Raw genomic sequence first — 15,351 nt, forward strand, 5'->3', positions numbered from 1 at the left:
CACAAAAGCAAGAAGCAGGCTCAAAAAAAAAAGCCACCCCTTCCCCCAACTTGTTAAGTTTACATTTCAAATGTAACGCAGCCTGGACACTTGAAAACCATACAGATAGATGCCAAATGCCATTATAAAGAGAAAGTAGGACAGCCTGTGAATCAGGTGTTCCATTTTAGTGACAAAAATGATGAGATCACTTTCGACAGCACTCTACAAATTGATCTCACTGCAGTTCTGGCACTGAGCATTGGCTTTTCCATTGATGATAAAAGCTCAGCTTTAAACACAGATCCATATTCTAAGTACTGCTAAAGAAAATAATATTTTAATTCCTGTTAGGGTTTCCATTAGCCTGAACTACTGGGGACAATATACTCGTACTGGCAAATGCCTGGGACTTTATTTTCATTTCACGTGCTTTGGCACTGACAAAAGGCCTTAAAGTCATGTAGGTGCAAATCACACTTGTGCTAGAGCAAAAATGGTTCAGGGCATAAATAAGACTCAAACTCATCTGCATTTAACTTAACAGCACTCCCATTGACTTCAAAGACTGCAGTTACTAGTGTTTGCAGTAAGAAGCAATCCTTCAGGGATATTTATTTTTCCAACATCCAGTACCTTTAATAAACTAATATATTAGTGGCATCTCTCAAACACTATCTTGTCTCACAATTAGGTCCCTTTCCTGCCAAGAAGACCCCTGCTGTATGTTCATTGTGAGTGTGCTAACAGTTCATAATGCTGAATGGTTTGGGATAAATTAAGCAAATGAATACTCAAGGCAAAAGAAAAGCACTATATTGATTTGTTGTCTAGACATAAATGTATCTGCTAACATATTGCAGACATTATTCAAAGCCAGTACTGGCTGGAATAAGTAGAGTCAGTTTTTCTGCTAGGGAAAGGAAAGCACTGAGAACAATATAGCTTATTAAATAAGTGTAATAAATTAGATGCTAATAATTAAACTAATTCTCATTAACACTTTGATTCGTATGTATGTCAGGAGAGAAACAGTAATTTTGCCAGTTATTACTTCATTGGCTGGAGAAAGTTACATGCATTACATTTAATGAAATATTCAGAGCATTATTTTAGATTTGATTTACATAAAATTTATAAATTCTGTGTTTGACCGGAATGCTATTTCAATAATAGCAAGATGATTCACTTTATTTGATTAAAAAAAAATGAAAATGGTTATTTGAAGCTTTGGAACTCTGCTTAATTTTTCATAGAGATAAGGGGAAAAGATAACTGCTTACAGAAATAACAAACCATAATAAACTGTACTTTTAACATCTTGAGTTCAAGTACTGGTCAACTTGATCTAAAGTGCTATAAGGCAGTATTATTTTTTTTTTTTAATGAACTTAGCTGATCTGAAACATCTGTTTCTCACCCTCCCTTTTCCTGCTCTTTCCCCCCCACTCTCCCCTGAACTTCAAAAATAATTAATAAAAATTATTCTGCCTTCATATTTTGTTAACCCTAGTTCCACTAGGGTTACAACATATGCGGCAAAGCCATTTATGGAGGGACCCAAAAGGTCACTGTATCACCAGCTTCTCTGACAGTTTAAGTTAATTTCACCACAATGTGGTTGAGTGGTTTTTTGGGGAGGTTTTTTGTTGCTTTTTAAAATATTTTTGCAATAGCAGCATTTTTTTTTTCTTCCAGCGACTATTCAAGGTGTGTTCCTGTATGCAACATGCTGTTAAAATAATCCCATAATCCCATGGTTAATTTTACATAGGACAAACACTTCTGAAGAAATAAAAACGGCTTCCTTACATTTAGGAACCCCACCTGTCCAGCCTGCTGACCAGCGTCGGGGCAGACAAGTTGGACAAACTCTTTCAGAGTCTCCTGAGGATGATAGCGGATTGCTGGGTGTGAGAAGTATGGCCCAGGCTGTTGAATAATGGGTGATGTTGGAAAATGAAGAGTCGATGGTGTTGCATGTGGACTTGCTATAGGAAAGAAAACAAAGAAGTTATATAGAGTTTTGCCTTTGGAAAATAAAACAGTTTATTTAAATCTACTGTAGTTTTAGCCCTTTTTTAAAATGTACAGTATTGTTTATACATCTGATCTTCACAATTAATATATTAGACCACATTGTGTCCTACACTCACTTCATCTAGATCCTGAAAGCAAGCAGAGCCAGACATTTTGAAGGATTTTCTGAATTTTTAGTGGAGACATATAAAGGAATCGGCAGTCCTTTGTGAAAGTGAAAACTATTCATCACCTTAAGAACAGTCCTCATCAATCAGGCAATAAAAAAATGTACTTGGGAGATTAGGGTTGATTTAATTGACATTTCATATAACTTGGATTTGCACATATGAATCTATTTTATATTGTACTATAAATGGTTGATAATTTAAAGATGGTCTAACACTTTCTGTTGTTGGGTATTTTTTCCACCTCAGTTTAGGAACATTTATTTTAAGTAACATGTTTTCATCTAATGAACATGCACAAAGTGGGAAGATCGTTTTGAAAATTACATGTACATTTCTCCTCAATAATGTTAGGCTCAAATCTTCAGCAAGCCCCCAGCTTGCATTCAGGGATGAAGTTTAATTTGGTGAATTTATGGGCCAACAAGCCAGCTGGAAAATGTACTACAGTGAAGGTGTAAAGGTGTAATGTACACAAGCCCATTGGCAATGACAGATTTCAACGACAGCTGATTTCAGCAAAACTACAAGTGCAGCTGAAGACTCTTATGCTCTCCTATGTTATGTGACACCTTTGCCCAGTTCCTTGGCCTTCCAGATACATCGCGTTGGACCCCTGTTAGCTAACAGTGGTTTCCCCTGTTAGTTGTCACCATGAGGTAGTAACTGCTGCCACTCAGAGTGCTATGAATTCTCCCTTTCCCCTTTAAGAATTCACTCTTCTTTTAGAATGGCCAATTCATCTGGTTGTGCACAAGTTCATCTATACATCATAGTTTATTTCTCACCAAACAGTCACTCTTACATCCCTGTTGCTCCCTTTGCATGTTATCCTAGTAATCTTTCAAGGGTGTCCATGTGTATGTACTGCCCTTGTACATCACACATAACTGATTGGATAAAGGCTATGTAAGGGAGGTAGTAACCTACAGAAACTCATCTGTTGGCTTTGAAGTAAGTAAAATATACAAGAGGGGAAAAAAAAGCCTTTGGCACTTTTCAAAAAAACTGGAGGGATGCAGGAAAGTTAACTAAAATCAAATACAAATGAGCAAACACTCATTTCAGGACTAATGTTATGAAAAACCCTCAGTTAAGTAAAAGCTAAAGTCTGCTTTTTAGTCTTACTCATTGCCAGTTTAATAATATGACACTTTATTAATATTTTTTTCTTAAGCATTATTAAACCATTAGCAAACTCAGAGCCTGAAGATATGGATAAAACGTGCACACAGAGGCAGCAGCAAGGAAACCTACTGCATTATCCTATAAACATACACTAAGGGTTGGCTGGGCAGCACTTCTATGTAATTCTCCACGACTCGATAGGAGTGGTCGCTTTGACACCACCACCAAAAAGAGCTACACTCATGCTGGGGTGCTGATATGGGATGAACATGAAGCTCTTGTCCTTGCCATGAAAAGCTCCCCTGTACCCTCGTTAACCCCACAAGTCTTCCCAGGCTGCTCCCCTTAATACTGTTCAAAATATTCACAAGAGAAAGAGAAATGCATACTAAATGTTTGGTACTAAACAGGAAACCACCGCTGAAAGCAAGCATGGAGATGAGGACCCAAAAGTTAGCATACAGCCTTCAACTATCTCTGATCAAAGTAGATGTATATCCAGAGAAACTCTTCTGACAGCACGGGCTGTACCTGTATCTTGGAACAGCTAGATATGATGGCATGTGGGCTGAACTGGAAAACTGTCTTCCCACAGCCATGCTAGCTCTGCCGTGCTGCACTTGGGGAAAGGAAACAAGAAGCAGCATATCCCACACTCCTTGTTATGGAAATGTTGACAGTTATTCCATGGCCAAGGCAAACACCTGTGTGCCCAGCCTGCTCAACCTGTCTGCACATCTGGGCTTATCTCTTGTTTTTTACAAACCTAGTTAATTATTTCTTACTCACTTTTAAGACAAATAGTTTTCTTCTGAGTTTGCATCTTAAATTATAGTATATTTGAAAACTCTTCAGATAAAGAACCCAGGTCTTCAAAGGAAGAAATGAAGGCTCTTTTCCCGTCCCCAAACTCCTGGGAGAGGCTGTAACTTTGAAGTGTGCTATTAAAAGTAGAGATAATGTGGGATTCACCTTAGTAAATGTGGGTGTCTACCATGAGCTAATTATCTTGGAACCAATGCAGAATTAAACAGAGCTAGTGGTGTCTAAGGAGCCGTCCAATTCATCCAAAACAGACCACTGCCTTTGACTACAGACTTCACCGACCACACTGATGGCTCACTAGGGGATGTGAAGGGAGCCCACCAGTACTAGCTCTGAGGCAGGTACCTCCAGTCTATGCATGCACCTTCAGTTAAGTGAATTCCACCTGAAGTGTCAACCTCTGATCTCACACCAGCCCCTGAGGTGCAACTGCTTTAACAACACTTACATCATAGCCACTTTACAGGTATGAACGTATCATCACCTTCTCCAGAAAGCAACAGTCATTTTAGAGCTTGTAAAAATATTTTGCCACCAATACTGGTTCAACTAAAGTTGGTGGTAAGCATTTTGATAACTACAACAAAATTTTCATCCGCCTACAATATTTCTGTCCTTTTTTTGATATAAAACATATTCTTCCTCTCTTTCTTTGTATCTGCTTTTATAGTTTCCACTTTCCTTGCATGCCAAATGGAAGATGAAGGATGAAGATAAAAGCAAGAAATGAAAATTTATGTGGTAAACATCTAATAAAATAAAAACTAGACTGGGATTTTTTGAACATTTATGAAAAAAATGCATTTTAGCACAAGCTCTGTTAACACTGTTTGAGACTGTTATGCAACTGCACTGTCCTTTGTACACATCTGGGAACAAATTCATTCCTTTTCTTCCGCTGGGTGCAAAGGAGATAGAAATGCTATTTCAAGCAAACAAGAAGGAATAAAACATTGTACCTGGAGAACATACGGAAATTCAAAGGCAGGTCTGAGACCACACTATGTTTAGCTTTTCCATGGTATAGCTCTTCATTTAATAATTTGATTTGTTATATGAAAGACATGTTATGGTTATTAGAAATACTCATAGGCATTTAAGTAGTGGGTCTTTGTTGCCTTGACCTCCTTGGGATGTCAGGGTAGAAAACAAAGTGAAAAGCATTTGTCAGTGATCTTCCCAAAGAGAAAGAAGAAAAGTGAATGCAGGAATGATAGACCATAATTCAGGAAAATAAGTGCCACAAGAAGGAGTCCTCTTTGAAGTCTTGGCCAACTCCTCAGCACAGCCTCGAAAGGCTTTCTGCTGATCACAGGGAAGACGGGGAAAGAAATAAACACAAACAGGCACCAGTTCTCAGTCTGTGCCATACACTCACATGTAGGGTTCATTTTTTCCAAGTAGATGGATTAGCATAAGAAGTAACAAATGGAATAAGGATTTCCAAAACGTTTTATTTTTGCAGTCTCTGACTGGGAAATACCAAATTTCTCAAGTGGCAAAAAGAAGGGCTGTTTGATATGAGGAAGAATCTACTACTATTAAACTCATCAACATTACACATTGAGAGGGAATTAAATGCTAAAGTCTAAAAACTGCTGGCCTGGATACAGACTATTACTCCAATGGCTGTGTCGTGGTCACCAGCTCTGGTGTATGCAAAAAACAGCCTTTCAAACAAGTTCTGAGTGCAGAACATGACCGTATTTGCAAATATATGGATCCTCACAAACATTTTTAATCAGCTGAAGGACATGAGGCAGGTTGCTTTTTTCCCTGTTTGCCTCTAGAAGGGGCAAGCGAACATGGGTAAACCCCTTCATGATTTTCAGAAACACTTAATAAAACTTATAAAGTCATTGCTTCCAAAAAACATACCTAGAGTGATGCAAATTTTCCTGTGTATGAGAAGAGGCAATTACTACTGATGTGCTTCTGATGGGATATTACAAGTCTCAATCAGTGATTGTAAATTCTTTGAGATCTTCAAATGGAAGATAAAATAGGTCTTTGTCTATTATTTATTTACTTATTGACTGATTATTTATGTATCCCTAAGCAGCTGCATTCTGCCAAACCATATTTCTCTCGGCGTCTTTCAGCTTGCATGACATTTATATTTTATTATTGACCTCACTAAATGACATAAAATATAAGTTCTATGACCTATGAAAATATGCGTATTCCAGATCAGAACTTCATTTCTACCTGCTGTAGGTATGGAGGAGTTGGACTGCTGGGCACTATTAAATCTGTTATTTGGAGGGGGGGTTCAGGGGGTTGGAGGCAAGAATTATCCTTCCATCTCAAGGCAAGCATAAATATTTCAAAGCACACATGATTCTAATTCCATTGAAGCTCATCTGAAACACCCCAGACTTTTTATTGAAAATGAGATGATAATGTATGATGGCCTGCAACAGATACACCAGTATTTTAAAACTACTGCTATTGGGCCAAGTAATTATGCAGTACAGCTGTTGCGTACTATACTGGATTTTTTAGTGTTTTACGGGTTTGTGGTGCTGTGCAGCATGGAAGTAAGAGGCTTTTTCAGAGTGCTGAATTCAAAAGTCTGATTATGCAGGCCTGTCTTGTCTTTTCCCTTCTTGATTTGTAGTAGCTAATAACAAACTAAGGAACCAATAAAAGTAAGTTGCATTCATTGATTAGGTTAGCACTCCACACGTCTAAGGCAAATGAAGAAGAGCCAATATTGTGAATTCTATTCAACTGAATGATCAGATAATAAAGAATCAGTTAATTTGAAACAGGTTATAGTTTTCTTGAGATATTTAGTAACTTTCTCAGGCCCTTCTCCTGAAACAAAGGAGCAGTCCTAATAAAGATGCATGGGATCCTTGCTCCCAGAGAGCGCTCACCGATGTGGTAAAGGGATTTGTGATCACACCTGCAGCACTCAGATTTCTCCACCAGCACAGCGCAGCATGTGGGGGAGACATATTGATCCATCCACCTTCCGTCTCCTCTTCCAAAAAGCCTTGCGAACCCCTTCAAGTCCAGATGACTGAATGAAATTTCTTTCTTCATATAGTTGTTTGAAGTCTTTGAAAGGGTCATTTAGTGTTACTCTTCTCCGCTCAGGAAAAGGCACTAGTGATCTCGGGAATCAAAACCACTGCTCCTTCACAGGCACAAGGGCTAGTCCATCAGACCAGGCCAACAGTGGATTGGCTTCACTAGGGCACAATGCTCAGATATCTCCTCTATAAAGTGATAATTAAGTTTACTAATAGCTCATTAAAATTTGATCAATCTTCCTAGAAATAGTAACATTATAATCATAATGAAACAGGATCATTTTTATCAGCTTGTTTTTGAGGCCATTATAATTGGCTTCATTACAATTAAGAAAGTATTTTTTTAAAAGTCATTTCCCTGGAAATGTTATAGAACAGTTTGTTCTGCTAGATATTTCCACTTCAGGCTTCTAAGTTGCTTTAACTCCCTGCGTGCTGTAAGCTTTCTCCTAGCATTTAAGTGATGCAAGTGCCAGTTCGAATTATGCAAGATGTATCCCACCCTTTGTATCCCAAAGGTACTTATTCTGAAAATTGACCATATTAGAGTACTAATTGGCTAAGCCACCATGCTGGCTGATGTGAAATGCTTTCAAACACCATGAAACAGCTGTGTTTATCGGAAATATGAAGAGTGACTTTTTAATAAGGAGATCTGGCAATAATCCAAATTTGTTGAAAGGAACTTGCACTTCTGTGTATAATACAATACAAGAGGTAAAGAATAGAAGCCTAAAACAATAGCTTTAAGCCCACAGATTTTTGTGATGAAAGCAGTTACCCAAACAAGAAAAAAATAATTAAGAAACTTGGGCTGGGATTTGTGGAGGTCCTGAGAGAATTCATTAACCGCTTCTGAATATCAGTGGGAGCTGTGTCCCGATAATTCTTTCAAAGGTTTCTGAAAGTCCCCATTTTCCTTACTGCCCATTAGGAATAGACTTTAGAGTGATAAATGTAGAGTGATCTCTTATTCAGGTTAGCAAGGACTTGCCTCTACTTAAATATTGAGCTGCTGAGGGTAGGCCTGAGCAGCCCTAGAACCAGCCCTTCAAAGGGAATTCAGATCACTGGAAAACCTGAGTATTGCTTAAGTCCCATAATGATGCAAAAGGGCTGTTTAGTAACACATCTGTCAGGTCCATGGATGAACCAAATTGCGACGGATGGGGTCCTGCATTCCCATTTGCAGCGACAAGGCTGGGAAATCACAGGGCAGGAGAACAAAAAGAGGCCTTACCCTCTTAGCATGGGTAAAATTTAGGTACCACTAATACTTACTTCCATATTATATAGGCAAACATAGATGAAACATTCAAAACATAATATAAACAGCTGACCAATGCAAGAGAGATACAAATACCCTAAATATGGTGGATGGAGGATCTGTTCCTGCCCATGGACATCAAAAAAGGACTGAACTGCACAACATCCATCTTGCAGCTCCAGAAGTCAAGTGCAGGTGGTCGGCTAAGCACTGCTGAAAAAACGGACCCATGGTGTCTCTGAGTCAGGGCTGGTCATCAGCCCCATTCTGCTGCTCTCAAGACCAGAGTGGTATAAGCCACCTGGACCCTTCGTTCAAAAACATTTTCTGTAAGAGATTTTGCAGTAGCAAGTGGGAGGCAGAATGACATTTTGCCAAGGCCCACGGAGTTCCCAGCAAAAGGAAAATATGCTTAAAGCTGTGTTTGGGCACAGGGTTTATATTGGTGTACTCTGGATTGCTGAGTATTACAGGCTGCTTTTGAAAACCTGTAGAGCTGAACTAAGCACTGGTTCCAGATTCTGGCATAGGCAGGGGGCCAGTTAAGTTAGCTATTTTGAGCAGATTGTTTTAAAACATGTCAAAATTCTTCTGCCTTTGGGAGATCAGAATACTATAGAACTGATTACACAGGTACAGAAATAAAAATCATACCTACAGAAAGCAGTTCTCCCTTCCCAGACCATAGCTAGAGGTCAAACCAATCTAATTTAACCTATTTGTAGCATTCCTACTTCACATCAAATCCTGGCAACTTTTGCGTATTATTATTGCTTTTAATACACATGATGTATTCTCATATATAAGATAAAAACTACTGCTAGGAGAATATATCATGTCTTTCTTATAATGAAATGCAGTTGATAAGTTTACAATAGAAATGTAAATTCTCTTAAAAACCACAACCTTTATGTGTGTGATGATATAATTCTGCTTTGATACTAAAAAGGGCATGGTAATGGAATCTGTGACTTTGGAGTGATATATTGCTGTTAAGTTAATAGGACTCCACATTCCCATTTCTAATATCAGTGGGTTTTTTCCCTTTCATTCTGTAGATGGTAAGCTGATACTACATAAACATTGTTAAAGCTATAGTTCCACGCTACAGTAATTCACTTAACTTTAACATGATTTATGGTTCTGTCAATAGAGGAGGTTGAAAATCCAGAGCTCTGATGCTTAAACATGGGTTCCATATTTAAAGCAATAATGTGCTTTTTGTGTGTGTCTGAAGCTAGAAGAATTTAGCATAAAGCAGAGATAAAAATATTATAGTTCACTGCACTGTTTAAAGCATATAGTTTAACTTCACGGATACATCAAAGAGAGCAAAGAAACTGAACACAGAATCAGTAAAAGCATGGGTAAAATACTTTGTTCCTGCAGCACTTTATTTTTATATTATTTTTCAGGGATGCATGAAATCCTATTAGTATTTTTAACACTCCCCTTTTCTCATTCTTTTGCTCAGTTAGATCAGCTCCTTTTGTCAGGATGAGTTTAAATCTGGGTCCACTGTGTTAATCACCCCCCTTTCTTCTTTCTGGCACTTACCCTCCAGGCATTTTGCCTCTTTAGGAGATTAAGCGACCAAGTCATCTGGTTGCTCTAACATGTCCTCACTGGAGCAACATATTAACACAACTCCTCTGCAAAAGAGCCCTCTTTAGAAGTTTGCTGCAGGGATGACAAATTAACCCAGCATGGTGTCCCACACATCTATCTCAGTACAAATTATTAGTGTAATAGAGCTTTTAGTTATGCATTTATCTAGTAATTATTGAACGGTTATACAAAACGAAGCTGAGCAATCATGGCCCTTTATGAGGCAATCTCAGTGGGTGGTCTTACAGTTAATTTAGGATAGGACTGTCTAAGCAGTTCACTCACACACAAATTAGCTGAACAGCCTGCTCCTTTAAATATTTCCTATGTCACAGGCTAACTCTTTACAATACAACAAAGGTAGAGTTTTAATTACACGGTTCCTGACTTTTGTTTAGCTGAAGCTTTAACCGTTTGCAAGCCTTCCTCTCTGCCTTCCCCTGCCTGGGATAGAGCAGTAGATGGCAGTTCGGGTAGGGTATCTCATAATTACTAAACCCTGACCTTGAGGCCATCTGTTAGGAAAGTGTTTTTCCTTCAGCATCATATTATTTCCAAGTGAGTGGAGAAAATAAAAATCTTCACCTACACAGTCAGCTATCCTGACACTGTAAACTGGTGCGTTGCTTTTCACTGTCACAAAAGTGTAATGCTGTTGATGGCTTCTACTCAACTTTCTTACCCTTGTGGTGTGGCTCTCTCCTCTTTTGGTTCTCTTACATTACCATTCCCTGGTCTGAGGTGTCTGTATCAGAATTAAGTTGCACCGCTTTGTTTTTGTCAAAATTCAAAGGAAAGTAGAAGGTTACATTAGTCTGCCAGCTGACAGCATCAAGGAGCAGCCACGGAACAGGATCTTACAAAATGTCCTTTTACACTGTGGAACTCTGCAGCGAGTTAGCGTTAGCTGGAATTATCACTTACATTTGCTTGAAGCTGGCTGACAGGACAGCTAACAGGCACTGATATTTTGGTGGCCCTGTGGAGAATTTTGATAGAGAAAGGCACAATGTCTTCCCAGATATGTGACATGAAGTTTTTGCCACTTTGGCACAAACAGAGAGTACCATCCTGTGGAGTTTCCCTGGTAGGCCTTGTCCTGATAAAAATCTCAATGGCAATGCTTATTATGGAGAAAATTAATATAATGGGAACCACTCCACCAGTTGACTTTCACCCCTTCTCTTTCTGCACACACACCCACTTCCTTGGGTTCTTCCCTTTGTGCTGAATTTGTTTCTTGTAATTGTGTTTCTCCATTTTTCTTCCTAACATAAGCATCTCATTCTTATTTTTTTTTCTTTCCTTGCCTTTTCTTCCTTGCTTTTTGGCTTGCAGGATCTATGCTGTTATATTCTGTGGAAATGCTTGAATGCTCTACAGCACAGGCTGCTGTATATCCTAGGTTTACAAGATCGTGGTCAATTTAATGTTTCAGCCAGCTCCAGAAATAAAGTCACTAGAGTGTAAGTAGCAATACATGGAAGCCTAAAATCACTTATGTAAATACTGCTGTCACCCATAGTATTTCAATCCTTCACTGTCTGGTAAAGAGTTCAAGTGGACGAATGTCTGGGAAACTTTGTAAGATGCCAGCATTACATGATGGCTTTGCAATACTGGAGTGCTATAGTGAGCTACACTGACCACCAAATAATCTAACTTGCAGGTAACAAAAGTATGCTGCATAGGAGACAGAGATCTAACTGCCTGAATTTTCAACGCTTGGAAATAAATTCTAAAACTGATAGTGATGCTAAAGCCACCCTATAGGTGATCAATTTGCCATCTGCCAGACACTGAATCCTAACCACACTGGTCCAGAGAAGACATATGGTGCATTCATAGAGTCATGCCCAAAAAACTGCCATCATCAAGTGAGGCTCCATGAATCACTTTGCTAGCTTATCACCAAAGAAACTTGGATCTTACCACCATCTGTTGGAACTACTGAGGAGTCACTGAAGCATTGGCATCCATGTGCCAGCACTCACTGCACATCTGGTCTTCTGGTCAGCCAGCTCAGATCCTCTCTGCTGGCTACTGCCCAGCTGGGCTGAGTACTGGCAGCAGCACCAATACAGATAGGAAACCAGTGCACAGCCTTCCACAACACAGTACAGTACAGACAGCTTCATGAGAACAGAGGTTTTCCAACTGGTTCATTGAATGGAGCACCTTATAGCTAAGAATCCTCTTAAGGATCTCCTCTTCCTCCAAGCAAGTTTTGTTTCCAAAATGACTCATTGTGGGGATCGCTGGGAAGGGCACTCAGTATCCTGGGATACCCCAGCATAAGACGTGCACTGCATTCTAAGGAATGTTTGGAAGAATGTGAAAGATTCAGGAATATTCCTGAGAAGTTATGTATCACTGGTTGTCAATGACAACACCTGCCACGAATAGTCTACAGCTTCTTTTCTGCTGTCTATTTTGATCATGCTTTACAAATGCATCTCATATACACATCCAAGTGATAAACTTTCACATACAAACATCAGAAGGAGATTGAACCTTCTTGTAATTGTTCAGCTGGCTGAGGAGCTTACTCTGATTGCAACCTACTTACTCATCAGAGAAAGACTTTCCTTTCTCTGAAATACCTCTGCAGACAGAAGATTAAATCCTGCTCTTACTTTTCTGAAGACCACTCAGAATGACCTGCCACTGACCATTTAACTAATGCGTATGTATCCAAAGAGCATGCAACATGTATATACTATGTCATACCTATAATTTTGGCAGAAAGGTACAAATCCCAGTAACTAACGGTGGATATGAACTGCTCAAAGATTATACCCTCTTATACAATTGCATTATACTCCTCATGTTGCCATTTTTGATACCTGAAAAGCTTCTCTTTTCTGCTTACTGTCCTAAAGTACACTGAAGGCAATGGGATAAAGAACAAAGCTGGATTTGCAGAAAATAATCCATCTCAGCATATTACCCTTTACTAACAGAATGGGGTGTTGTAGAAAAGAAATAAACACAGCCAGTGTGCTGTGGAAGAAGAATACTGAAGAGGAATGTCCAAAGAGTACAAAGAACCATGTCTGGAACAAGATTTTTCCAGGATGATGACACTTAAAAGAATTCATGGATGGATTCAGAGGGATTTTTTCCTGAAAGTCTGTAAGACTTTGTGAACAAGCATAAAATAGAAAATGCAGAAGAACAGTTTTGGTTAACCTGTTAAGAACCACGATGATTATAAACTGTGTTACTTCTTTATGGAGTTGGTAAAGACATCTCCTTCCGAGCAAACAAAATTTGGGAACTGCAATTATTGTCTTTGCTCTTTCAGGTTCTGGCTGTCTTTGAATGTTCTTCTCACATAGCCGATGAATATCCCCTTGTGTGCAGGAAAAGTCTTGTGAAAACAGACTGTAGATGAGATTTAAACAAGGCCTCACCAGTGATGCATTTCCTCTCTCAGCCACACAAAAATCCAAACACAGAGGGTCTAAACAGGGGCAGACAAAAGCAATCAATGATCTTAAAAAATAAGTGTAAGGTAAAACATAGCTAAATAAAGAAAGGCCTATTAACTAATCAATCAACAACTCAAATCTAAATGGCTGAACTTCTAAAAGATAGCAATTCAGAGTCAGCTGATGTGCACTGAATATAATGTTAATGGAACATTCATATTATTCATACTTACATCACCAATTATCAAGGCTTTTAAAAGAAGATATATTTGCCAAATAGCTCAGACCCAAATTTCAAGGGAAATCTGTATAGAACTGAGATGCCTAAATATCTTCTCAGGATCTAGGTATGTGTCTAAGGGTAATAAATTATTTTTATGGGTCTAACCACAACAAATCAAACTACAAGTAGATTTAACAAAGCACAAAACCCCATGAAGTGCAGTTCTGACCTCACTTCAATTTAGTGCAATTCCACTACTTCACACCGCATCACCTGGACTGTGCAGACGAAGAGGCTCCTCCTGGTTTATGCTGCCCTCAGTAAAACCACACTAATGCCCAACAGACATTTCAAAATAATTTCTAGTAGGAATTGCTAATATGTCTTTTTATGCTTCAACATTTGACCAATTCCTTAATAATCTTCTCTAAATGAGACAAAATTTCATAGCAGAAAGAAACATGTCACAACCATTCATTCCTATTTTATATCTTCCAAAGAGGTTTGTAAGAAGATTCATTCATTTGTGTATATTACTGTGCCCAAGTGAGTTCCTTCGCAAATGTGAACTCGGTATTGCATTCAGTTTTCTAGGCTAAATGCAAATGGATCTTTTACAAAAATGTATAAGCACATCTAGACCCAGAGGACATCTCTTTTACTTGGAAAGTCAGTCAGAAGAGTACTGTGAAGAAAACCAGCCAAAGCATCGCAGGAACCAACTTCAAAGGACTCCCCTAACAAGGTGTTTCTTCAGCACGCTGATACCAACAACACAAGCAGTAATGACTGGCAGAAGCAAAGCCACAGTGCTGGAAGACAGGCATGGTTCAGAAGTGAGTGATGGGTCCCTGTTTTGAGCAGTTTAAGACTGAATCTATGTTATGAATGGACACAAGCAGAAGACACTCTCTGTAACACATTCTGTCCCTTTGCCCACCCTCTTCAAATAAAACCCCAAGCCCCCAGCAAACAGCATTTCCACCTCAGGCACTGTTGAATGGTCATCAGGAGTTTTACTGAACAGCCCAGCCTAGCAAAACCAAACGCAGGTCTTGACAACTAAAACATCCAGGTTATCAAGCTTCTGAAGCGCAGCCTCTCACTGTGGGTGTCTCACACATGGCGATGACTTTCCGTGGAAAGGTGCTGGCATGGACACTGGGTGCCAGGGCTAACGTTTAAGCTGCCTGGGGGCTCTTGGGTTAGGCCTCACCTCTGGGTCCTGTAATGACAGGTCGATGGTGCTGTGTGAAAGCCGTTCCAAGGGAGGAGGTCTGCGAAGGCGAGGGACTGCTGAAACCAGACTTCTCTGACTTCTTTAATGTAGTTGGCGATGGCATTCCTGGCAAGAATGATTGATAAGTGCAATTTAATAATGCTAGGTCATGGAACGACAGCCTATGCATTGTGAAAGTGGGTGCAGAAGCAGCTAGATAAACTTAAAGGACAAATGAAATGGAATACAACAGCAAGCCGAAAGCTCACTTTTATTTCTGGTCTTTTTTGAGGCAGAAGCGGCCATGGTTTGCTCTGAGCAACGAGTACTAAAAGGCAGCCATATTTTTCTTTTAAATCTGAAATATGAATAAGATGCAGCTTATTATTGCTACTGAAACCTACTCTACTTTATTTTTAG

General features: G+C 39.2%; 1 protein-coding gene across 10 annotated transcripts in view; it reads right to left on the reverse strand.

Annotated features, from left to right (window-relative positions):
• NFIA (nuclear factor I A) overlaps positions 1-15,351 on the reverse strand; it is a 255,094-nt gene that overhangs the window by 37,335 nt on the left and 202,408 nt on the right. For 6 of the 10 annotated variants that reach the window (XM_080406410.1, XM_080406411.1, XM_080406407.1 and 3 more), the window contains 2 exons: positions 14,929-15,057; positions 1,792-1,970 (listed from right to left, as the gene is read on the reverse strand). In XM_080406410.1, coding sequence (XP_080262536.1) covers positions 1,792-1,970; positions 14,929-15,057 — 308 coding nt within the window. The remainder of the gene's footprint in view (positions 1-1,791; positions 1,971-14,928; positions 15,058-15,351) is intronic. The other 4 variants (XM_080406414.1, XM_080406416.1, XM_080406408.1 and 1 more) reach the window with 2 other exon arrangements.

This window comes from Falco punctatus (genome assembly GCF_963210335.1).
Source record: "Falco punctatus genome assembly, chromosome: 11".
NCBI lineage: Eukaryota > Metazoa > Chordata > Aves > Falconiformes > Falconidae > Falco > Falco punctatus.